The sequence below is a fragment of the Mustela erminea genome, chromosome 3, assembly GCF_009829155.1.
Source record: "Mustela erminea isolate mMusErm1 chromosome 3, mMusErm1.Pri, whole genome shotgun sequence".
NCBI classification, from domain to species: Eukaryota; Metazoa; Chordata; class Mammalia; order Carnivora; family Mustelidae; genus Mustela; species Mustela erminea.
The window spans coordinates 3,618,541-3,643,667 of NC_045616.1; the positions used below are offsets into that span (position 1 = coordinate 3,618,541).

Below are 25,127 nucleotides of genomic sequence, written 5' to 3' on the forward strand. Positions count from 1 at the left end.
TGGCCTGCTGGACACAGACAGGTGGCTTCCTCCAGTGCCTGCCCCTCCCAGTCCCCATACTCCTCTAGGACAGGGACATCCCCAGCACTGCCCAGGATGACAAGTGTCCCCAATGCCACTCAGTGGAGGCATGGGTCCCATCAGGACAAGTCCCATCTACAGTAGCCCCCTTTATTCTGCAGGGTGGACACAGGGTCTCTCTGGAGACTGGCCAGGCAGCGAAGCAGACAGGAGGAGGGACGCCAGGCAAAGCGGCTGAAGCAAGATGTCTTGGGGGAGGGGTGAAGGGGCTCCGGGAGGCAGGCCATGTGCCAGGCACACCATCCCCACACCCACAGAACCAGGGTTGGGAGACCTCCTCTGGAAATGCACTTGTTGATTTTGAACCACACAGCGTGCTCCAACTCTCAGCCTCAAGCATCCTTAATGGCCCCATGTGTTCACACTGTGGGACCCAAGTCCCCATGGCCTTCCTTGCCATCATTTGCACAAACTGACAACGGGACCACAAGTCATGGTCTTGGAACGCTTGTCTAGTGGAGGAAATGTGAAGCAAAGGGAGCCAGGAGCAGAGCAAGAGAAAACACTGTGTTCCAGCCTGGGAGTGACCCACACCCACATGGTTCCTCTGCTTCCCCAGGAAAAACACCCAGGTCAGCAGCCATTGGTGCACATGCAGAAGGGGTGGACGGAGGCCAACGCTAAGGCAGGTCCCTGGGAAAAACCACACCACCGGAGGGGCAGATGGTGCAGACAGAAAGCAGCACAGCTGAGCAAAGACACCGGGAAACAGACAGGGGCACAGAGCTTCAAGGGTATGAACCCCTGAACACAGACCCCACAAAGACCCTGAAGACAGAGCTGGTGCTGGATGTGCAGGCTGTGGGGGGGCTACTGCCCACAACCGGGTCTGACCTACCTACCTGCCTCACCCCACCCAGATGTTGTGAGCATCCCTTTGTCTCCATGGACACCGCAAATGTACCCTTAGTGGGCATGCCCGATGCACACACGGTCTGCACGACCCCTGGAGCAGCCCCTTTGTGGGTGGCATTTCCAGGGGGTGAGTACCAGGTCTGGAAGATCCAGGCTGCCCAGGGACAACCATGGGCCCCGGAGACACCAGGCCAATCAGACTCAGTGGCAGCAACAAGAGCTTTATGCAGAATCGTGACACATTGGGGCTGAGCACACCCCTGTTACAGGTCTCTATGGTAAAACGTTTACAGCCTGGGGGACATGGACTCCCAGAGAAGGGGACAGGGACACTGCTGAAGGACATGGTCTTGAACCCGAGGCGGGCACTGGTGGTCCGTGTCCCACGTGGGCATCTAGGTGCAGACCCTCATGGATGGAGCACACTGCGTGTCCAGAAGGCGGCGATGGAGGAGCTGCTGGGGGCCAGGCAAGGGTGGACGCAGCTTCTAGGGCCTGGAGCCGGCACGGGGAGGCAGGACATCACTGCAGGGGGAAGGGTGGAGGTGGAGAGAGAGGCAGCTGCTGTGCCAGGACCTAGGCCATGAGAGGGGACCCAGCCCCTGCCAGGCCCCCCAGCCCCACACATCTCCCCACAGCCAGAGCCTTATCATGGCCATTACACCCCCTTGGACTTTGAAGAATCAGAATGGCACCTGGGGGACCAGAGGAGGGAGGGACAGGTGCTGCCAGACCTGCCCTCAGGTGAGAGGGTGTGTGAAGGCCAGGGTCTCCCAGGTCCATTATACCTACAGTGCAGCCCCTAGCAGGAGCCAGGCAGCTGGGGTGAGGCCATCCCCCTCCCGGGCTGCCCACCTGCAGCAGCATGCTGAGACCCAGGCTGCGGTGCCTCCTCTCCAGCTCGGACACCACCTGCAGCAGCGACCCGAAGCGGTCTGCAGGGTCAGCGTCCTCGTCCTCCAGGGACCCGTCCTCTTTCTCCGCCTCCTGCAGAAAGCGCTCCTCCTCCTCAGCAAAGAAGGCCCGCAGCTTCCTGTAGTCAGTCAGGGCCTTCTTCCTGCGGTCCATCACGTGTCCCTGCAGGCCAGGAAGGAAGCTCACCTGTGTCCCCGCCAGACACCTGGGGCCTCCCGCCCCCACCGCTGCCCACCTCGGGGAGAAGCTGCATCCCTGCCTGGCGGGGTCAGGGGCCCCTCCTTGGGCTGACCGCAGGCAGGCCTTCTGCCACTTGCCTTCCACACGGCGGCAGCAGACTCCGCCTGGCCGTGCAGGTCCCGTGCGTCCTTCAGGTCCTTTCTCATGATCTCCACAGACCCCTTGTTCTCCTGGAAAGACACGCTGGTTACTGGGGGTGTGGTAAGAGGCCCCGAGGGTCCCACGAGCAGTATCCAGGGGCTGACCGGTCAAGGTCTGCACAACAGAACTCAGCAGCCCTGCGAAGCTCTCTCCAGAAGAAACTCGGGTGGGGAAACACCTGCTAAGACTGCAACCAGGCAACTGGACAAGGACTACGTTCTGGGGTCCCCAGTGTTACAGTCACCAAGGGAGCAATGCTGAGTGGCCTCTCAAGGGGGCACGGACCCCAGGCCTAGGGTCCCCCAACAGCAGAGCCCAGCTCCAGCCCACCTGTCCACCGGCTGCAGCCCCAGTGCAGCCCCTGCCAGCCACCCGCCAGGGCCACCCCCAGTGCTCACAGGGACCCCAGGACCCACCACCTGTCCTCCCCGGGGTGGGCGGGACCACACACACTGTCTCTGTGCGTATGGACATTCCGGCTGTCTTTACTCTAAAATAATGTTGTGACCCACCTCCATGGGGGTTGTCCAGGGCCCCAGCTACAACCCCCCTCTCCAACAGCCGGTTTCTCCCCAGTGTCGACAGCACAGCAAAGGTTTCCAGACTTGGGGGCGGGAGGGGGGGTCGCTGAGAGCAAGGGAGAACGCGGTCTGAGTGAGGGGAGGTGTGTGCCCTGGCCCCCAGCAGCTGACAGCCAGGATCACTGCCTGGTCCACCAGACAGAATCTCAAGGGGCACAGGCAGAGGGGTGGGGGGGTGGGAACCCTGCGGCAGAGTGACGTCACACCCGGAGGCAGGGCAAGGAGGTGCTGGGGGGCGAGGTATGGGGGCAGGGCCGGCAGAGAGACGCTTTCTTCCGATGGGGGGAGGGGTACAACAATCCGAAGATGGTACATGAGGATGACTGTGGGTGGCTGACAGGACACCAGCTCAGAGTAGGGGAGGGGGAAACCGTCACCGTCTGGAGGGAGGGGGTGACAGGGCACCGTCCGGGGACGGGACAGCCCCTAAGAGCGGGGGAAGGGGTACAGAGCACCGTCTGGGGGCGGGGACTCGAGTTGGGGAAGGGAGACAGGACCCCAGCTTGGCCGGGAGTTGGGGGGGAGAGGGTAGGACAGCGTCTGGGAGCGGGGAGGGGAGGGAGAGGGCACCATCCTGGAGCCGGGAAGGGGGACAGGCCACCGCCCGGGGGTCGGGGACCCGAGTTGGAGGTGGGGGACCGGACACCAGCAGAGGGTGGGGAAGGGGCACAGGGCCGCGTCCGGGACGGGAACCCGCGCTGGGGATGGGGATGGGGACGCGGACGCGCCGCGCACAGGTCGCCCGCCGCGCGCACCTTGCCGCGCAGCGCCTTCCTCCAGCGCGGCTCCCACTCGGGCGGCTCGGGGCCTGCGGCCATGCGGCAGGCGGCGCACAGCGGACCCCCGTCGGCGCGGCACAGCAGCTGCAGTGCCGCCTCGGACGCCGGGCCGTCGCGCGCGGGCGCCGCGGCCGCCTCCTCGAGCGCCAGCAGCCGGCGGCTGAGCGGCGGGCGGCCTGGCTCCACGGCGCGCTGCCAGCAGTCGTCCGCGCACTCGGGGCACGGGAAGGGCCCGTCGTCCTCTGCCCAGAAGCGCACCACGCACGCCCGGCAGAAGCGGTGGCCGCAGTCGGCGCGCACCGGCTCTCGGGGCGCGCGCTGGCACAGGGCGCAGGAGGCCTCGGCGGGGCCCGCGGGGAGAGCCAGGGCTGCGGCGGCGGGGGCCCTCGGGGAGGGCGCGGCCGGAGGGCGGGCGAGGCCGGGGACGCGGCGGACTGCAGGGACTGGGATGGAGACCGCGGCCGGAGAGCCGAGGGCCGGGACTAGGATGGCGACGGGGCCGCGCGGGGCGGGGACGGCGGGGCGCCGCGCGCCGGGTCCTGGCAGCGGTGTACTCGGCGCTCGGAGTTCCCGGCCGCGGCGCTCCCGGCCCCAGGTCCTGGCAGGGGTACGCGCCGCCTATCCCGGGTCCTGGCAGGGAAGCGCTTCTCGTATGGTCCTGGCGGCGGAGCACTCCACACCCCGTCCGCGGCCGGCCCACAGCTTTGCGTCCTGAAACCTTACCAGGATCTCCACTTACCCCGTCCGTGACTCGCGGACAAAAGGGAAACTGGCTTACTAGTGTATGAAGGCTCCGTTGAAAGAGTCTTTTGTAAGCTGCTAGGACCTGAGCTGAGGAGGCCCCCCCCGCCCACGCGGGGTTGGGGCGGAGCTGGAAACGGGGGGGGCTCCTCCCGTGCAACCGCTGTGCACGCGCCGCCACGCGAGGCTCCTTTCCCCGTGCACGTGCGTCCTCGCGTGGGCCCTTTCCCCTTACACCCGCCGTGCACACGCCTCCTCGCGGGAACCCGCCGGCTCGGCCCACCGCCCTGTCCCCGGGGCAACGGGCCTCCCGTCCAGCGCCTCGCGCAGGTTTTGGTGGAAGAGTCTAGAGGCGGGGACTGAAGAGGTCCAGTGAGACCCCGAGCTACCGGCCCGGGACTTTTATTAGCATTTCTTTAGAGAGAAAGAAAAAAAAATTAAAAATGGAGCTCTGTTTCGCTTTTATTTCGAAAACAACAAAGCACACAGTTAAAATTAAAAACTCACTGTGATTTAGCACTACATAATTTTTAAATTTTAAAAAGATTCACTCGTTACTCCATTTGAATGCAAAATCTTCTGAGTTTCATTGCTTCCAGTTTAATATGTTCTTAAAATTTTGACACAGAACTAAGAAGGCAGCCAATGAGAAGTGTAATTAGTAAACTAAGGTTGGTTCTGTGCAGTAATGGTCAGAAGAGGGTTTCAAGCCCAGCATACCCGATCTGCTCGGTAAATTAAGAACGTAGGGGAGAGAAAAGCTAAGAGGGCTTTTGATAAAATTGAAATTTGATACAGAAAAATATAATGGAGAAACAGCACACACCCACCCTTCCCACCATCCCCCTAGGATCTGTCAGTTCACAGAAAAAAGCAGTTGCTGGGTAGATTGTTCTGTGTAGCTAGATGTTTCTGGGATGTGTCCCACCACAGGTAGTGGGAGATGAGCCAGCCACAGGGACGGGCACACACAGTCACGCTAAGGCATGTTGCTTGTGAGACTGTGTGAATAACCTTAGGAGCCTGGTTATTTACATACATCATCCTGGCTGCCCTAAAGGAAAAACAAATAGTTACAGAGCTCACAATCCTACAAGACCTAAGTCTCCCTCAGCTTACAAATGTCTTAGCAATCTACAAGAACAAAGCATTTCAATCAATAACCTAGCTTCCAGAAGAGAATGTAGACACAATTAAATGTCTTTATAGTGTAGCCCATGGACAGATACTTGAAGCGGATGGACAAAATGTAGTGTCCCTCCAGAAGCTCCCAACGTCTTACTGTTCATGCCTTGCTAGAGTAGAAAACGGCCTTAACCTGACAATAACAAGGCCTCTGGTATCCTGTGAGTCTTCTTTAATATACAAAAATCCTCATGAAGCCTCCCTTTTCCTTACCTCCCCCAACTCCCAAGCATCTAGTCAGCCATTCCTCAAGACCCCTGGGCAGCAGCTCTTTCTGCCCATGGGTCCTGTCCCATTCTTTTGTAAACCACCATTTTGCCCCAAAGACATCTCAAGAATTCTTTCTTGGGTCATCAGCTCCAGATCTCACCCCACCAAACCTCATTTATGTTCTAAAACCCCATCAGAAACATGAACACATGGAAATGCAACTCACTCCTCCTAGGCAAACAGATGTTTGACTTCAGACCCAGTCAGACCCCCAGGCCCTTATGGGGATGGTCAGCTGGAAGTCTCCCCTGAGAGGAGAACTCTGGGCCCAGGCCTCTCAGTTGAGATACCAGCCTGTCTGTCTCCATAGGGCACCCCCAGCTGATGAGGTTGGATGTTGGAAATGTCTCATTTTGCCTAATTCTCATTTGTTGCCTACTATTACATCAATGTGTAGATTCTTTTCTTCTATCACGTTTCTATTACAACAGAGTTTTCTTTCCTTTTTGAAGTCAAAACACAGCTGTTTAGAATCTTCTGTTCAGAACACAGATGTGAGGGGGAAGAAAACACTCTGACTAGTTACTAAGAACTAGAAACATAAAAGAAGACTTTTCTTCACTGTTAATTTAGCAGACTCCCAAAACCTGGATTTTGCAAGTATTGTTTCTGGGAGACCATTAGGCAATGTAAGGACCTTCAGATTTCTCAAAACCTTTGGAAATCCTTTTTTAAAAATATGTTCTATTAAAATAAATCAAAATGGAAATAAAGCTTTTCCTGATTTGTCTTGGTTTGGTTTGGAGAAATTTTGTCACATCACTATTTTGGGGGGGACCTCCAAATTTCCACTCATAGAGAATGAGGAAGTTATAGCCATCCATTTGAAAATGTGTGCATGAGTTAAACCCCAAAGTTTATAGCAGCAATGTCCACAGTAGCCAAACTATGGGAAGAGTCCAGATGTCCATCAACAGATGAATGGATAGAGATGTGGCCCATATATATAATGGAATATTACTCAGCAATCAGAAAGGATGAAGTCTTGCCATTTACAATGACATGGATGGAACCAGAGGGTATTATGCTAAGCCAAATAAGTCAGTCAGAGAAAGATAATAATCATACGATTTCACTTATATGTGGAATTTAAGAAACAAAACAGATGAACATAGGGGAAGGGATAGAAAAAAATAAGATGAAAGCAGAGAGGGAGACACATCAAAAGAGACTTAACTGTAGGAAACCTGAGGGTTGTTGAAGGGGAGTGGCTTGGAGGGATGGGGTAGCTAGGGGATAGGCATGAAGGCAGGCATGTGATGGAATGAGTACTGGGTGTTAAATGCAACTGATGCATGACTAAATTCTACCCCTGAAACTAGTAAAATTTTTTTAATGATTTTATTTATTTGACAGACAGAGATCACAAGCAGGCAGAGAGACAGGCAGAGAGAAGAGGGAGGAAGGAGGCTCCCCGCTGAGCAGAGAGCCCGATTCGGGACTCGATTCCAGGACCCTGAGATCATGAACTGAGCCAAAGGCAGAGGCTTAACCCACTGAGCCACCCAGGCACCCAAAACCAGTAAATTTTTATTTTTTTTTTATCTTATTTTTTTTTTTTTACTAGTAAATTTTTAAAAAGGGAAAGAAAATGTGTGTGAGAGAGATTTCTGGGAATAAGGACTAGCAAATATTGTCTCATAGTCCCTAGATCTGTGCCAAATGCTAATGTGGACTTTCCCCACCGTCAAGCCATTCTCTGTGATACCAGGTGCTTTGTACAATTTCAGTGAATTCTACCCAAGGATCGTGTTAGCCCCTGCGGGTTAAAGACCCCACAGTAGCCCATCACCCTTTAGGACCAGCAGAATCCAAATTGCATTGTATGGCTTCCTCACTTCCCAAGACAGGCTTAAAGGGATCCCCTGGCATTTCTCCAACCCCACCCCCACCCCGGCCCTCTGCACCCTCTAGGTGAGAGATTTCCCAGTTGCTATTTCAGGACACGCGTTGGGTGGACAGGGCAGAGAAGCTGAATAGGCTCTCCCTCTAAACCACCCAGAAAATGGAAAAGTCCCTTCTAGATTTGAAGCAGAATCAGAGTGGGTGGTGATATGGATTACTGCTCAGAATTACATTGCATGAACACCCACAAGACAGCAGGACTGTCCGGGCTCTGGCTGTCTTGAATTCCCACCACACTGATCCCAAAGCACTAACTAAGAGAATGCCTCCCCACAAATGGGCGGTACTCCTGACTCAGCTGGCTGCATTCTGACCCACTTCCCTTTCTCTCAAGACCCTATTCTAAATGGATTCATAAAAAATGTTTCAGGATTACACTGGCAATGATGAAAAACTCTTGAGTATTGTCCGTAAGACTGTGACAAAGGAGTTTGATTTTGACCCAACAGTAGACCAAGAGGACATAAGGAAAAGATTCTGAAGGGTGTAAATAGAACAGGCCCCCAGTGGGGGCCACTTTGGCATGAAGAGGATTTTGAGCTACAGAAGCAGCAGGAAGAGGCCTGCCCATAGCTTCCTCCTTGGCCTAGAGGCAGACACTCATGAGGAATGAGCAAGCAGTTCCAGGGCCTGAAGAACACAGTGGGTGGGTCCCCCAGACTGACCTACACTATTGGGCCTTATATGGTGTCCCCAGATCAGATGTCCGCTTGGCCCCAGCTCGCCGTCCTTCCTTTTCTCCTGTCACTTCTCTGCAAAGGCATCATTCCAACCCACGCCCCGGTCCTAACAATCCCTTGGGATTGGGGATTAACCAATCCCCAGTTCGTCATCACCCGGGTCTCCTTCAAGGGATGTGCCCCACGGGTACGGATGCTTAGGGTGTTTACTTTACTTTGTTGGGCTCATTCTGGGGTCCCAGCCAACGACCTTCAGAAGGGTAGAGGAAACAGGCTCTTCCTGCCCCACGCTGGTCACGCCGGGAAGAGTTCTCCCGCCTTCCCCGCGCGTGTTTGACGTGTTATATGGCCTTTGGGGTCGCCCTCCTTTAAGTTCTGTTCTCGCCAACCAGGCCGCGCAGAGGGAGGGCACAGACCCTGCCAGCTCTGCTGCAGAGGACACTAGGGAGTTTATGGACTGCTGGCTGGGGACGCAGGGCTCTTGAACTTGGGGGCGTCAGTTCGACCCCACGTCTACGGGAGACGTCACTTCAGAAAAAAAAATCGGACTCGGTGCAAAGGTCCCATTTGGCCCACAGAAAATGAATCAGAATACTTAACTTTCATTGCCATGACAGGAGCGGGACGCAGAGGGCCACCAGCCAGGTGGGCGCCACAAGCGAGACCGCCGCCCCCCAGGCCGCGCATGCGCTCTCCCAGTCACCGCCAAGGCGACCTCATTATCATACATTTGCATGGCGGGTTCCCGGGGCTTGACGGGAAGGTCCGACCTGGCTGCGGGCAGGTCGAGACCCCGCGGGAGCAGGACCCGCGGAGAGGCAGGACGGGAGCTGGGCGGGAAAGTGGAAGCACAGAGGCAGAAGTGCGGGTGTAGGGGTTCGCCCTCTGTCCTAAGTAGCCCGCCCCACCCTTGTGCCCTGTGAGCTTTCGCTGTGACTACTACGAAACGTCTGACTGCTTTTGGGAGAGGTTGGCTTTTAGAGTTCGGGGGGGGGGCGGGGGGGGGCGCGAGGCGTACGTTTTCTTGCGATCGCGCGGGGTCAGCAGGGTAGCGGTGCAGTGCCGTGTGTCCTGGCCTTCACTGTTTCTCTGCTCCTACCTCTACCTCCACTGTTCCCTTACATTTTTGTTGTTGTTGTTCTTCAGAGAAACAGTATTCATTATTTATTCACCACACCCAGTGCTCCATGCAATCCGTGTCCTCTATAATACCCACCACCTGGTGCCCCGACCTCCCACCCCCCTGCCACTTCAAAACCCTCCGATTGTTTTTCAGAGTCCATAGTCTCTCATGGTTCAACTCCCCTTCCAATTTACCCCAACTCCCTTCTCCTCTCTAACTCCCCATGTCCTCCATGCTATTTGTTATGCTCCACAAATAAGTGAAACCATATGATAATTGACTCTCTCTGCTTGACTTATTCCTTTATAATAGACCTGGACTTTGGGGTGCAGTACCGGAGAAGGCACATGATTTAAAAAGAGTCCTTGGGGCACCCGGGTGTGTCAGTGGGTTAAAGCCTCTGCCTTCCGCTCAGGTCAAGATTCCAGGCTCCTAGGATTGAGCCCCACATCGGCTTTTCTGCTCAGCAGGAAGCCTGCTTCCCTTCCTCTCTCTCTCTCTCTCTGCCTCTCTGCCTACCTGTGATCTCCTTCTGTCAAATAAATAAATAAAATCTTAAAAAAAAAGAAAGACCTTCCATCCGTCCTTAATTTTCTATGCTCTCCAGAGATAGGCCATCTGTTGCCTGTATCTATCCGCCCTCCTGCCCCCTGCCCCACTTCTCCTGTACCTCCTATGCTTTCTTCCCAAGCCATCTGCAAGGAGACCCCATAATGTTCAAATACCCTCCACTCCTCCTCTCACCACTGAGACATGGGAGAGGGATGGCCCCTTTGTCCCTTTGATGTCCCATCTTTGATGGGATCATTGGCTTAGTGGGAAAGACTGGGAAGGAGAAAGAAATAGGAAACATTGATTTTCCAGACTCCATATGATCTTAGAACAGGGAAGACAGTTCCCCATCTTGCGAGACAACACACATCCGTGAAGGGGGAGGGTGGTTGGGGGTCCCTCTTGGGGAGGCTCACCAGGCCGAAGAGGTTCATGGGTCAGGGATGCTTTTCTGCAGCGGAAACAGCAGTGGGGAGTTTCATAGGATATATCTGGGTCCCAGGCTCTCCAGGGTGATTTGGGGTTCGGCAGGGACGCCTATAGCTCCAAAGGATTGTCAGTCTGTCTTTCCTCTAGATGGGCAAAAGATCACAATTCCATCTCACTATTGAAAGGCTTGAAACAGAGTAGAGCTCAATCCATATAATTCAATATATGGGTTATAATTTATAGCAAAATGGCCACAGTAAATAAGGACCACAGGAAAGGCTCAGGGAAGCTCTAAGTGCCCATCCCAGCTTGGACCCTGAATTGGAGGCTGGCCGACTTTCAATACCTTGAAAGGACCAACTGATTCCTCACCCAATTAGCCCTGGCAACATCCAAAGGCAGCTTCAGAAGCTCTCCTGCCTGAACTTCTGAAGGTAGCCTCTAAACACAGGTTTAGTGGACAAAAGGGCTAGAGAGAAGGGAGCAAAGGAAGGGCAAGAGACCAGCATAGTTGCCAGCTGCCCTACAGCCTGGCCGCTTTAGCCTCCATGGTCCAGGTCCTCTTGGAGGATGATCCCTACTGGGAACTGCTCACAACTTCAGGAAACCCAGGTGCTGGAAAAAAGAGTGCCCCAAGGTGAGAAGCCATCTACTCCCTGCCCAATGGGCAAAGAGATGGGACACTGGAGGGGGGCTGCCCTTGGGGCCAAGGGGACCTGGGGTTGCCCCTTCTCCACTGCCTACCCCTGGAGCGAGGAGATCCGGGCACATCACAGCTCCCTCATACAGCTTTACTCTCTCGGGGATGGAGCCCAGCGTGAGCATGGAAGGGACAGCTGAGACCTAACTGTCCACGGATACGGAGCCGCTCACTCTGTCCCACCTTTTTTCTGGGGCTTCATCTTACTTGCCTGCATCCCTGAAGTCGGTGTCACCCGCCTGTCAGTGCCTGGGTTATATCCTCTCTGCAGAAGAGCTCAGTGCAGGGAGCTGCCGCCTGTGTGGCTGGGCTGTCATTCCCTGTGGCTTTGCTCTCTCGGGATTATAGCTCCATATCCTTCTCTGCTTGTCGTCACAGGGTCTAAGGTATATCAGGTGCCCCGAGTAAGTGGGTAAAATCTCTTTTCCTGCGTGTTTCTTCCATCTAGCTGTCCCTGAGTTCTATTCTTTTATATTAAATTGGTAAGTAAGTAAAAGGTTTCCCTGGGTTCATAAGAGATGCTGAAAATCACAGCCATCAGGATGATTCCCTCCACAAAACCAGGAGACCACCTTAAATAAAGACGGCCTTATTTCCCTTTTGTGTTTTTCCGCTTCAAGAAAAATTGTCTCACTTTGGGATCAGAGAGGGAGAAAATAGAAGAATATTGGTGATTAAACAAATTGCAAGTACTGAGAGAAGAAAAAGGTGGGTAGCAAGCAAACATTGTGATCACATAGTCGTTCCATGGGACTTAGGCTCCCGAATTTTCTAGGTGTTCACAACCATGCACTGGTAAAATCATTTCTCAGCCTGTTTGCATTTGTGTGTGTGTTTAAAGCTGTATTCACTTGTAAGTTCAGATAAGTCAACCATGTACATTCTCGTAGGTAATATTTGTTTTTATTAGAATCTGAATATTTTTAATTTCTTGTAAGATCTCCTTTTTAACTGATGTATCATCTAGTCATACATTACTGAGTGTCCCAATATATAGAATTTGCCGCCAGACTTTGGGTCATGACTTGTGCCTTTGCCACAAAGGGACGCAGAAGAGGACAGTCTGGAATTTACTGAGCTGTCTTAACATGACTGAACATGGTAAATGCCCCATGTGCTCAAACGCAGCAAGTTCTCGGCCTGCTGGTCACCATCCTAAAATCTGCAGGCTCTTGGCTGTGTTGCCCCTCTCTTCCATCTGCCTCTTTGTTTGCACTTGATTACCTAGTGTCTGAGCAAAAGGTGTCAAAATCTGCAGGGATATGTATTTATCCACTTGCGGGTGAATTTTGAGCCGCTTGTGTATTTCACGATGGAATGGGGTGCCTTTGTGCTAACCATTACATTGATCTAGCATTGCTCGTGCTAGAGCATAATGTCCTGCTTTGACATTTTTAATCAGTTTTACCTTAAATTCTTCGCTAGAGCTTAAGATAAAAACATGGTAGATAATGCGAGCTCCTGGAAATACCTAGCAGTGATTTGCACGGTGGTTACAGCACACTAGAATGTGCAGGACCCAGATACGCTCTCCTTGAAAGGAAATGTGTCTTTAAACTCCCATGGGGGTAGGGGGTGGAACTACCCCTTTGTTATGGGTTGATGGCATCCAACAAAAAGGTAACCTGGAACCTGCCAGCCTGAACTTGTTTGGAGAGAAGATCTTTGTGGACGCGGTCCAGTTAAGAAGAGGTCATACTGAACGCAGGTGACGCTAAGCGCATGCCCAGTGTCCTTATAAGAGGAGAACTCAGACCACATGCCCAGAGGGAAGGCTACATGATGATGGGGGCAGAGATCGCTGGGATGCATCTACAAGCCAAGAAGTGTCCGGGAGTGCCGGTGACCAGGAGAACTCTCCGCACCTTGCAGGGAGCCCACAGTGCCACCTTGATCTCAGACTTGGGGCCGCCAGAACACTGACTCAAAAAGTGTGCTATTTCAGGTGCGCATGTTGTGGGAATTTCTTGCGGACGCTGAAGACCCCATTGAACTCAATCTGTTGAAGAGTAAATTGAAGTGAACCTGAAGAAAAGACACGGACATAAAAGCAGAAATCATGAAGCAGAAAAAGTAGAGAAATATGTTACCAGGCAAACTCTTAAGTCTGTGATTATTCACCCAACACAGGAGGAAAAGTTCTATAAAGTTCTGCACCAGCTGTGCTTACCCACCAAGGATGGAGCCAGCCCTTCGATCCGGAAGGACACGGTGTTGTAAAGGCCTTGTACTTGAGTGGGAGTCACTCAACAGGAGGCAGTCACCAGTCTCAGAGTCTGGGATCAAGTACCACGAAGTTCACAGACAGAAATATGGGGCCACACATCTGTCGCCCAGAGGCCCCAAAGAGCATCAGCAAAACTTGAGCAGCACGGTATTTAAGGCAGAAGCAGTGAAACAAACTGCAGCAGAATTAAGAACGCCCATCCTCTCCATGATAGTATATTGCATATCTGGAAGTCACTGAGAGAACAGACTTTGAAAGTTCTCATTGTCACAAGGAACAAAATCTGCGGCCATCTGGAGAGATGGATGTTAGATTTACTGGGGTCCTCCTTTCGCACCATATACAAATACGGAGCCACAATGCCGTACCCCTCAGACTAACAGTGTTGCCTGTCAGTTATGCCACAATGACAAAAAGTTGTGAAGTCCATCCAGTGGAGGGTAGTTTGGACCATGTTGACAAGCTGAAGACAGATTAAAGGCACAATGCAAACTGTCTAAAACCAAGAAAAGAGTAACATGGAGAAAATGCCAGAAACTTGCTACTTAACAAGACAGGAAGAACAGCGGAAGGATAAGTCAAGGGTATGACCTTGACTGGATGACTGGAAAACCCTAAAGGAAGTGGGCGTAGGTGGTTATGCATGCTCACCTACATGGGTCAGCAGAGAAATGAAGATTTCTGTGACATTGTGAGGCCAGTCGTCACCTCCATTAGACCAGAAAAGAGAGAGCTGTCTGATGTCAAAACGGATAAGGCAGGGAGGGTGGCCTGGGACAGGGCTTCCCCTGGGGTCTCTTCCTTAGTCTCACACGACTGTGACACTCAAACACTTTGACAAGTGTGTGTGGTTTCCCACATGCCCAGCGAGTCTGCAACACCAGCTGGGGGTCTGACTGTACAACTCAATTGTGATGCACTTTATGTGGACCCCATAGGTTTAGGGCTCAGTCCCACAAGACCACCCCCACTTCCCACTGCAAGTGCAGGGATCACCCATGCTCTGACCCACCGGCTACAGACCCGAGGTTCCATTCACTTATTGGAGTGGCTCACAGAGCTCAGAGAAACCTTCCCTTCCCTAGATGACTGGTTTCTTAAAAAAGGTTGTGACTCAGGGACTTCCAGGTGGAGAAACACACAGGACAAGGTGGGAGGGTAGGGCTGCCACGCTTCCACGCCCCCTCTGGGCACGTCACTCCCTGCTCTAAACTGAGCGTTGAGGAGTATATAGACCTAACCTCTACAGGGGCTGCTTTGCTTCCCTATGACCCTGCAATTGCACTCCTGGGTATTTACCCCAAAGATACAGATGTAGTGAAAAGAAGGGGCATCTGTACCCCAATGCTCATAGCAGCAATGGCCACAGTCACCAAACTGTGGAAAGAACCAAGATGCCCTTCAATGGACGAATGGATAAAGAAGATGTGGTCCATATACACTATGGAGTACTATGCCTCCATCAGAAAGGATGAATACCCAACTTTTGTAGCAACATGGAGGGGACTGGAAGAGATTATGCTGAGTGAAATAAGTCAAGCAGAGAGTCAATCATCATATGGTTTTACACAAATGTGGAAATTAAACAAAGCAAAGTTGCAAAGGGAAAATAAGAGAGACAAACCCAGAAACAGACTTACCTACACAGAACAAGCTGCTGGTGTCCGGCAGGGAGGTGGGGGTGGTTGGGGGCAACAGGAGACGGGGATGGAGAAGGGCACTCAGGATGAGCACTGGTTGTAGTATGGAAATGATGAATCCCTGTATTGTGTCCCCAAACTCGAAACTCATGCGACACTGTGTGGTAACTAACTGGAATTAAAATAAAAACTTTAAAAAAGAAAAAGGATGGCCTTCAGTAAGGCTCACCTGCAAGTTCAGCCTTTCTGCAAACTCTGATTCGCCTGATGCCCCACCGAGGACACAGCCCAGCTTCCATCGGACAGGTTCCCACCCCAGGCCTAGCCAGGTCTGTAAGCTGGACCCAGTCTGACCTCAGCCATTTCCGGGTCTGGAAGCTCACTGTACCCTAGCTCAGCCCAGAACATGAGTGGGGCCATGGCCAGACTGTGGTGGGATCGAAGGGGCTCTGGGGGCAACCTTGCCTGGCTGCCGGCTGCTCCGGGGATTCCCCTCCTGACAACAGCCCTGGGAACAGGGAAACCTAGACACAGTAAACAATGTTAAAGTGTGTCTGAGCACAACTTGATTCACATTAGGTGGCCTCTGATCTTGCCGACCAGATGGCATTTGAGGAGCTGGACAAAAGGAAGGACTTCCGTAGGCAGAACGGAGTCATGCAGGGAAAAGCGGCTGGTTATTGCAAGGTCATTTTCCTTCAGGGAGAGGATGGCAGAGGCCTGCCAGGCCAATTTGCTCACCAGGGCTGCGCAGCTAATTCCTGACCCATTAGTGTAAGATTCCATTTCTGGCAGAGCTGAAACTGTCATGAACATGTCGGGTTTGGGGACCTGGGGGGATCCCCCCACTCCTGGCACCTCCACTAATGCTGCAAGCCACTCAACACACCATCGACACACTGCAAGATTTTTCCATTTTCATAGGTACAGAGGATGTCGTAGAAATACACGGTATCCACATGAGGAGGGGAGCTCACGCCCATGGAAGAACCAGGGAAGCCAAAGGCTGGTAGGAGAAGGCGTGTCTGTGTTCCCTGACCCCAGCCTGGGGCCACCCATGGGTCTGCCCAGGGGGTGGCTGTGCCTGTGAGGGCACTGGGATGGGAAGGGTACCTCTCTGGAGTAGGGCCACCTGCTGCTCCCTCTCAGATTCAGCTCCCAGATCCCATGCCCCTCAGCTGCCCGCCATGGTCTGCTGTCTGTCACCCACACCTGAAGCTGGGATCCCACGGCAGACCCACTCCCCTCTGCCTGCGGAAATAACGTGAAATGTGCACAGAAGAAACCGTGGCCTGCATGAGCTCAAAACCCTGTCTCCTTGCACAGAAAGCAGGGCAGCCCCTGTCGCATCCAGGGTCCTGCACATGTCGACCCAGGAGCCCCAGAGCCCCATGCAGAGGAGGCCAGGACCTTGGAGGGAAGGGTCCCCAGCCTCCTGCCCCGGGAGAGGCAGGAGAAGAGCCTTAGTCTGCAGATGTACGGAAGACACTGCCTCCAGGAGAAAGCCGGCTAGCTAAGCTTCTTCTCCCCTCACAAGCCTGTATGCATGTTGCATGGTTTACCTTTGCTGTGCCAGGCTCCAGCCCAGGCTCTGTCCTGGCAGCCACCCACCTGCCTCAGCACCAACCCTTAACCCGCCTGCTGGGGGCATCTGCCTCTGCAGGGCACTGGCTGGGACAGATCCCTCCCTCTCTGAAGCCTCCAGAAGCAGCAAGAAGAGCCTGAGCTCCTCCAGGATGGACAGAGTCCCCTTTACCACCAGAGGCAGGGATCTGCCATCGCAATGTTCCACGCACAGTAGCGTTCTTGACTGGGCTGGCGGAAAGCTCCCCACAGGTCATCCTTCTCCTGGAAAGGACGGGGTCGCATGCATAAGAACACAGGGTGCAGGGCACCTGGGTGGCTCAGTGGGTTGGGCCTCTCCTTTCGGCTCAGGTCATGGTCCCAGAGTCCTGGGATCGAGTCCCGCATCGGGCTCTCTGCTCGGCAGGGAGCCTGCTTCCTCCTCTCTCTCTCTGCCTGCCTCTCTGCCTCCTTGTGATCTCTGTCTGTCAAATAAATAAGTAAAATCTATTTAAAAAAAAAAAAAAAAAAGAACACAGGGTGCTCGGGCCACCAGGGAAGGGCCAGACTCCAGATTCTGGCTCAGGTCATGGTCTCAGGGCCGTGAGATCGAGCCCTGCATCAGGCTCTGAGCTGGTTTGGAGCCTGCTTGGGATTCGTTCTCGCCCTCTCCCTCTGTCCCTCAGGCTGTCTTCCCCGCTCTGTCTCCTCCTCAAAAAATAATAGTAGTAACGTTAATAATAATAACAACACACAAAGGTAAAAGGGGCTTCTTTCCTTCAACAATTCATGCCACAGGTTGGAATTGCTCCCAGCGCCAGGTGCTATGAACTAGAACCGTTATGGAAAGAAAATTTTTGATTTTTTATCATCCAAACCCCTTTATGTTTTATTTTAAAGATTTTATTTATTTATCTGAGAGGTGGGGAGAGACAAAGACAGGGAGGGAGAGGGACACACAGGCTGTGCCCTGAGCACGGAAGTGGACACGAGCTTGATCCCACAACCCCACGATCATGGCCTAAGCCAAAGCCAAGAATCAGACATCGAACTGACCGAGCTGCCCAGGCACCCCCAAACCCCTTTATAATGACTCTGGTGGCCCAACTCCCATGCACTGTTACCTGGTTTCCTTTCTCTGTCTGTGCTCCTGTTGGCCTTTCTCCTGTCAGGACAAAACCCACCCCCTGTTTTAGACTCTCTGCCAGGAAATAGAGAATGTCATGACACCCGAGTCAGGACAGCTGCTGGACACCCACAGGGACGGAGGGGCTCCGGGAACCCACAGCCTTCATGGGGGAACACAGCTTCTCTGCAAAGAGCCATGAATCAGCAGGCCAGAAGTATGTCTGTGTAAATCCTCAGGGACATTAACGAGCAAAAGCAATCGCAAGTGTTAGTGCCAAAGAATGCTGGTCGTGGGGGCACTGGTCTCTCCTAAGGAGAAAGCAAAGATCCCCATTAGGCTGTGCATTCATGAAGCAGGTACACCATATATGCTCGGTGTGAACAAAGTCAGGCTGCCTTAGGGAGAAATCCAAACTCGACTGATATGTGGGGGCTGGAGAGAGTCTTTTCCCTTGTGCCTCTGCCTTCCCCACCCCCCTCCTCCTCCCTCTTCCTGTTTCCTCCCCCTCCCTCTTCCTCCTTCCCTCCTGCCTCCCTCCCCCCTCCCTCCATTCCTTCTTAGAAAAGCTCAGCTTGCCCTACAGTGTTCCATCAGTCAATACACCATGTTGCCCTTGACCCCAGGACAAGCGTCTCCGTCAGCTCAGGTTGCTGGGATAAATGCCACTGACCAGGCCACTTGAAGAGCAGACATTCACTCCTCAAGGTTCCAGGGGCCGGGAGTCCAAGATCAGGGTGCCAGACATTGGGTTCCTGGTGATGTCTCTCTTCAAGTCTTGCAGAGGGCTCCTTCTCACCTGGCCCTCCCATGGAACAGAGTGAGAAGCAAGTGCTGTCCTGCCTCTTCTTACAGGGACACTAATCCCACCACAGGGGCCCCCAGCACCATGACTTCCTGTAACCCTACTCTCCTCTTAAAGGCCCCACATTCTGACACCAAACCCCTGGGGATGACATTTCAGCATGTGAATCTGGGGGAGACCCCCACAGTAGCAACCAGGAGAGTCTGGTCCTGACCTTCTGGCACTCACCAGCCTCTACGTGCGGGTAGAGGGACTCGCAAATCTTAGCAGCTACACAGAAACCCAGCCTCCTACACAAGGCCCCTCCCAGAAATGCTCCCCTCCTACCCCACACCCCAGGGACGCCAGAAACCCCAGCAGGACCTGGTGGAGGACCAATGTTCAAAAGGCTGGCAGCTCCAGGGTGGGTGAGGGGACTGTGGGGGCAAATGGCTAGGATCACCCCCCCCACACACAAGCGCTGCATAGAGCCTGGGGCACCCAGGACAAGCTTCTCGGACCTGTAAGCTTGGCCCACATCGGGGCCGCCCCAAGAAGCACCCTGAGCTGGCTTCAGTGCCCTGCTTGGTCATCCAGCAAGTCTCAGTAGTCTTGGGATGAGATGCCAGGATGCTCATTTTACATGAGTTCCTGTACATGGTGTCCCTGGCTTTGCGCCCTACCCATATCACGACCTCCCCAAACCAGGTTGTTGGTCGCACAAACTCTCTCCTCCCAGACATCACAAATGTGCTGACCGCCTCAGTGTCCACTGAGACGGAAGGACAGCTTCTGAATGGTAAGTTGTGAGAAGATGTCTGAGAAGTGTGAGCCAAAGGCACAGTCCCAAGGAAAACCCTTCTTGCTGGGAGCACACCTCCTGTGGAAGGTCAGGCCTCTGGCCTCTTCCAGTGGTGCTGGGAGGTGAGACCCATCGCGTATGTGCATTACCCAGCAACTCTCCCAGAGGACACAGTACTGATATCCGCCAAAGTGGTTTGCATAAATGATCCAGAAACAAGCTCTCTCTGTTTTCTTAAGTGCCTTGTATTCAAAGACTTTATCTTTTTAACAGAATCAGTGACTGTGGAAGTCGGTGCAATTTCATCTATAATGTCATCTTTCTATAGCAGCAGAAATTATACAACCTCTGACTCTTTTTTTGATCAGAGACATAAACACAGAGCAAAGCATTTGTGTTTTAAGATTTTTCTTCTACTCACCCCATCATGAGTGGCGTTCCTTCCTTCTTCAAATTGAAATGAAATTCACTATTCAAATTATTTAAAATCCGAGGTTGCACTGTGCTTGTCGCCAGTCAACCTAATTTCCAGGGTCAGCTTTCGCCTCAGGGGCTTTTTAACTTGGGACATATTTTCTTCAGCCTTCTGCTACCCATCTATAAAATGGAGTTGATGACAGTGCACTCCTGGAAAGCTTGTTATGGGCACCACATTGAATTAAGTATTTAATAAATGGTTACCTAGCTCATCATGAGCTCTATAAAAATGCTTGCTAAATCAACTACATATTTTTAAGGTAAACAGATGAAATGGTTAATGCTCAGTATGTCCAAAGCAGCTCAGGCACCCACAAGTCAAGAGGCCCATGGACCTCAGAGGACATATTTGCATGTGGAAGGTTTTTGTGTTGGTATCTTGAAGGAATCTTGCTAACTGCCCTGAAGCTGTGAGCCATTGCATCTTGGGGGGCACCATTAGGTTTCCTGGCCTACTTGAAGAATGCCCTGGGTGATTAAAGTGGCCAGGAAAGTGACACCATCCCCCAGATCTGAGCTGTTTGAAATACAGATTCTGAGTCAATACCTTTGATGTGGGGCCCAAGATTCTGCATTTCTGACTAATGAGGTGGAAGTAAGTGAGAAACGTCAAATTCCTAACAGCTTTTGTTTTTCTCTTGGCATTTAACATATAGGGAAACTTAACTCAGGGTTATAGTGTGAGGCCGAGAAAATTAAGGCCATCCCACCTCAACTTTAGCTAATGTGGGAAACAGAGGCAGAAGAAAATCATTAAAATTCCTTACTTACTGACAAGCCCCTGAAACAGACAGAGTGGGTCTCCCCTGGGGACTTAAGTGTCCTCACCTTGAGGTTTTGCTAAGGACAATCCTAGCAACCCCCTACCCCAACAGGTCCAACCAGGATCCCGTAAGTCTACTTTAACAATTCCTTTATCTCTAAACCTCCAAGATAGTGTCAAGAATCATTCCCAAGCATATGGCCCACTGATAGACATCTAAAGGGTCTCACAAGAAGATTTTTATTATTGGTAATAAATAATCTTTCTCCCAACAATGCTAGCCCCTCAAGGTCCTGGAGACCTTGCTTCCAAAATTCCTTAGAGACTTAATCCACTTTGTCCTCACCTACCCCCAGTCCACCCCTACTCTGCCTTTAAAAACTCTGACTGTAATCTGGTTTGGGGTCCAAGTCCCTACTCCGTTGTGTCGGGTATACTTGGGCTCAAGCTTAAGCTTGTCAAATAAACCCTCGTGTGATTGCATCGGTGCTTGGCTCCTTGATGGTCTCTCAGATGTGAAAACATATAGGTGTTGGATCGGTGGCTCCTGGAATGCAGGCGGAACAATAGAAATGACTAGAAATGACGGCAGGGATCGCCAACTTCCAGCATCCCCCTTCCTTAACCCTTGACTCTCCCACCAGAAGAATGTCTGCCCAGGTCAAGGCTCCATAGGTAACCCGATACCTATGCATGAAACAGAAGTATCAGGACCCCCCCCCAATACCCTCCGATCACCAAACACCTTACCATGTATGGATGTGAACCCATGCCCTGCCTTAGCCAGATAGAAGACCCTGGGCGACTCCCTCCCAGCGCAACTTCGCTGACTCACTGACTCCCCACTCTGGAGTCACCGAACCTCAAACGTCGCCAGAGAGTGTCCACCTCCTCCCAGTGTGACTTTCCTGTCTCCCCTTCTTCTGAGCCCTGAAACTTCGCCTTCGCAGGAGAGTGCCTTTAATAAATCTTGCCTTGTGCCTACCTCGCCTGGTGTTGTGTTTACCTCGCCTGCAAAACTTTACAATAGGAATTAATTAAATGAGGAGACAACTCAAGAACTGGTAACTTCTGATAAAAAACAAGACAATAGGTCCAAAATGGAGTGCCTTATGCTAAGGGCCACAACACCTAAGCAAGACTCAGTGTTTTGAAAGTGTCAGATCTCCCAGGATGGAGCCTGTCAGGAATCCCATGATCAGCGCCAGTGAGATGATAGGCCCCTGCTGTCCTATAAAAGGAAATTGACCTTGCAATAATGCTTTCTTTGCTTTATGTGACTTCTTGTTCACGTTGAGTTCTGTCTATACATGTTTTTCATTTTGTACTGCTCCTTAGAACTCCTTTATATCTGTTCAATTGGGTTCTGCCTGATTCTCTCCCATTTTTGCTCAAACAAATTATTAACATTTTTAATAGGCCTCAGCTTATCTTTTAACAGTTCCATAAGCCTGTGTTCTAGTGAGAAGCCTAGTTAGAGAACACTAGCATTTGACCGTGGGATTTTTTAAAGATTTATTTCTTTGAGAGAGAGAGAGTGGACCCCCGACGTGTGGACGTGTGCCCACGAGTGGGGGCCAGGGAGAAAGAATCTTCAAGCAGACAACCCCTTGAGCATCCAGTTGAGGGCCTGGATCCCACCACCCAGAGATCACGACCCTAAATCACGACCCTAGATCACGACCCTAGATCACGACCCCAGATCCCCACCTGAGCCAAAACAAGAATCCAGCTCAACCCACTGCGCCCGGCAGGTGCCCCTAAGCATAGCATATTTTAGCAGACTTGAAGAGATCCTATGTATCAAGCACTTACCGCGTACCTGTCACTGCAGAGGGGATTAGTCAGCCTTGAAAGAAGCAACTGGAAGGAGGGCTATTTCCCTTGACACAGATTCATTTCCTCCCTCCAGCTGGAAGTCGCCCTGCAGCTGCACTTCCAAGAGAAGTACCTTACTGTATTTTAAGTGTTTCCTAAGAATACCTTTGGATTTGCTCATGAGCTCTTAAACTGGCCTCGTGGAGGGGGTGGGGGAGGAAACGGTGGGAAGTAAATAGTTGAGTTATTCCCGTTCCCCTCGGCTCAGTAAGGATCAGCTTCTCCTCCCCAGCCTTTGGCCTCAGAAGTGCGCTTGCCCCTTGACTGGAGGTGATGGAGACGCAGGGTTAGACCGGGTTTTACTTCTTATTTTACTATTCGTATACCCTTCCTTTTCGGTCCCATCGAGAACCTACGACTAAACAAAGAAGTCCCTCTGGCGGGGAACAAAGAAGCTCAACCTGACAGCCCGCGCGCGGCGCCCCGTCTTCGGATTGGCTGGATTACGGTCCAGTAGAAAAGAAGAGCCGGCATCTTCTATTTGTAAACCTTCTCGGCGGGCGCTGCCAGCGGACCAATCTGATTCCAGCGATTTGGAGCCTTCATTTGAATATGGGACGATCAATAGCGCTGCCTGCCCAGCCTACGCATGTGGGGGCCTCCACTTCGTCCCTCCGGCTTGAGCGCATCTCCGGGCCCGGCCGCCCCTCCTCGGCCTCCGTTGTCCCCGCCCTGGCCGCAGTCGCCCGTAGTCCTGCTTTCGCCCCTGCCCTGAAGTCGCCCCCATCTGCCTCGGTGGCCGCCCCGGCCGTCCCGCCGCCATCCCCATCCGTACCCTACCCCGCTGCCGTCCCCATCTGCCTGGCCTGCCGCCCCTACCCCCCACGCCAGGCCAGAGCCCTCTTGTTCGGCGCCCGCGCCCAAGAAGGGCTCCAAGAAGGCCGTCACCAAGGCGCAGAAGAAGGACGGCAAGAAGCGCAAGCGCAGCCGCAAGGAGAGCTACTCCATCTACGTGTACAAGGTGCTCAAGCAGGTGCACCCCCACACGGGCATCTCGTCCAAGGCCATGGGCACCATGAACTCGTTCGTCAACGACATCTTCGAGCGCATCGCCAGCGAGGCCTCCCGCCTGGCTCACTACAACAAGTGCTCCACCATCACGTCCCGCGAGGTGCAGACGGCCGTGCGCCTGCTGCTGCCCGGCGAGCTGGCCAAGCATGCCGTGTCCGAGGGCACCAAGTACACCAGCTCCAAGTGAGGCGCGCCGGCCGCCTCAGAACCCAAAGGCTCTTTTCAGAGCGGCCTCTGGGCGCAGAAGGGAGCGTGCCATCCGGTCTGACTGTGAGGGGCTGTTCCATGGGGGAACTGGGGCACAAGACCCGGCCAAAGCCAAGCTCCTTCAAAGGCGCGTACCCTGCAAAAGCCTCTTGGGTCTGTCTCCAGCGAGCCAGCAACGGAAGAGGGAGGGCGCCTTGGCTTTAGGCGGGGACCCGGTGGGGTGAGGGTGAGCATCACCTCCAGGAAGTCCTCGGACCATCCTCCCCACCAGCGACCCCCCTGTCCCTGAATGGGTGAGATCAGGTACGCTGGGCGCGACGTGAGTGAGGCCCTGGGTGTTGTGGCGCAGCCTTGGCGGTGGCGCCTGTTACTGTTGCCTCACTAGACCCAGAAGCTTCTGGCCAAAACCAAGAGTCTTGCGTTTAAGTAGTTTTTTATGCGGACTACACGTTTCTGCTGGAAAAAAGGAAAATGGCAGATTGTGCCCTCCGCCCTCCTAGTCCGCTAAAAATCCTCCTAGTAGGACATTGCTCATTCTTTTTTCGAAAAACGTGTATACTTTTAACAGAAGCCCAGTAAACCGTGAAAGAGCATTTTTATTTTAGTGTTTTTTAATTCAGTTAGCCAACTTATATGTAGTATATCATCAGTGTCAGATGTAGATTTTAATAACTTACCAGTTTCATGTAACACCCAGTGGAAAGAGCCTTTTTAAGAAAACGAAAGGAAGGCATTTAAGAACAAAACAAAACAAGGTGAACCATATGCAAAGGAGGTATAATTTGCCTCCTTCATAACCAAAGCACTAGGCCTGACAGGTCAAGCTGCCCTCACCCTAAAAAACATCCCGCTGTTCTAATGACTCCCAAACTACAAACACCTCCAAGAGCATTCTGTCTCTGAAAGCCAGCAGGCCTCCCAGGATTTGGATTCCACACTTGATTCCCTCAGGTGGGCCCTGCCCCCTTTCTTCTCCCCCAGGGGACTCTGGCCATCTCCAGTGACTACCACGCTCCCATCAGCATTTAACCTTTTATACAGTAGATTGATTGCTTTTATAGATTTTATTAAAGGGATAGCCCCTGCCGCTCCATCTCTGGTTTACTCCATAGTAATTAGCAAATATGACTTGGAATTTTTAGCTGAGATGGGGGGAGGGGAGTGGTCTTAAATGCGCGTCAGACAGGAAACCTGCGAAATTCCTCCAGTGCCTTCCAGATCTGAGCGTTTATTTCATGATCTCAAACCCAGAGGATTCCACCACTGTGTTGGGCCCTCCCTCTCCAAGCCTATGCACTGTCAGTACCCCGCATTGTCAGCATTTCCTCCAACCTCCAGCTTAATGTAAATAACATTTCTGTTTCTCTTCTGTAGCCCTATTACAAATGTGGGCTCTGTACTCAATTTCCCTCCATTTCTTGATTATAAATTCTCAACACCCTGCATCTTCCTTTATAGATGCGCTGGGAGGA

The 25,127-nt window shown here is 52.7% G+C and overlaps 2 protein-coding genes across 2 annotated transcripts; one reads left to right on the forward strand and one right to left on the reverse strand.

The window, feature by feature from the left end:
* Positions 1-1,137: 1,137 nt before the first annotated feature.
* On the reverse strand, positions 1,138-10,482 carry RNF187 (ring finger protein 187). Its single transcript, XM_032335018.1, has 5 exons — positions 10,465-10,482; positions 3,569-4,210; positions 2,169-2,261; positions 1,792-2,013; positions 1,138-1,461 (listed from the first exon to the last, which is right to left on the reverse strand). The coding sequence occupies exons 1-5, from the start codon at positions 10,480-10,482 to the stop codon at positions 1,459-1,461; spliced, it is 978 nt and encodes a 325-aa protein (XP_032190909.1). The 3' UTR covers positions 1,138-1,458.
* A 543-nt stretch (positions 10,483-11,025) lies between these two features.
* Positions 11,026-23,650, forward strand: LOC116585758 (histone H2B type 1-F/J/L-like). The gene is made up of 2 exons (XM_032335020.1): positions 11,026-11,114; positions 23,155-23,650. The coding sequence occupies exons 1-2, from the start codon at positions 11,026-11,028 to the stop codon at positions 23,633-23,635; spliced, it is 570 nt and encodes a 189-aa protein (XP_032190911.1). The 3' UTR covers positions 23,636-23,650.
* The last annotated feature ends 1,477 nt before the right edge of the window (positions 23,651-25,127 follow it).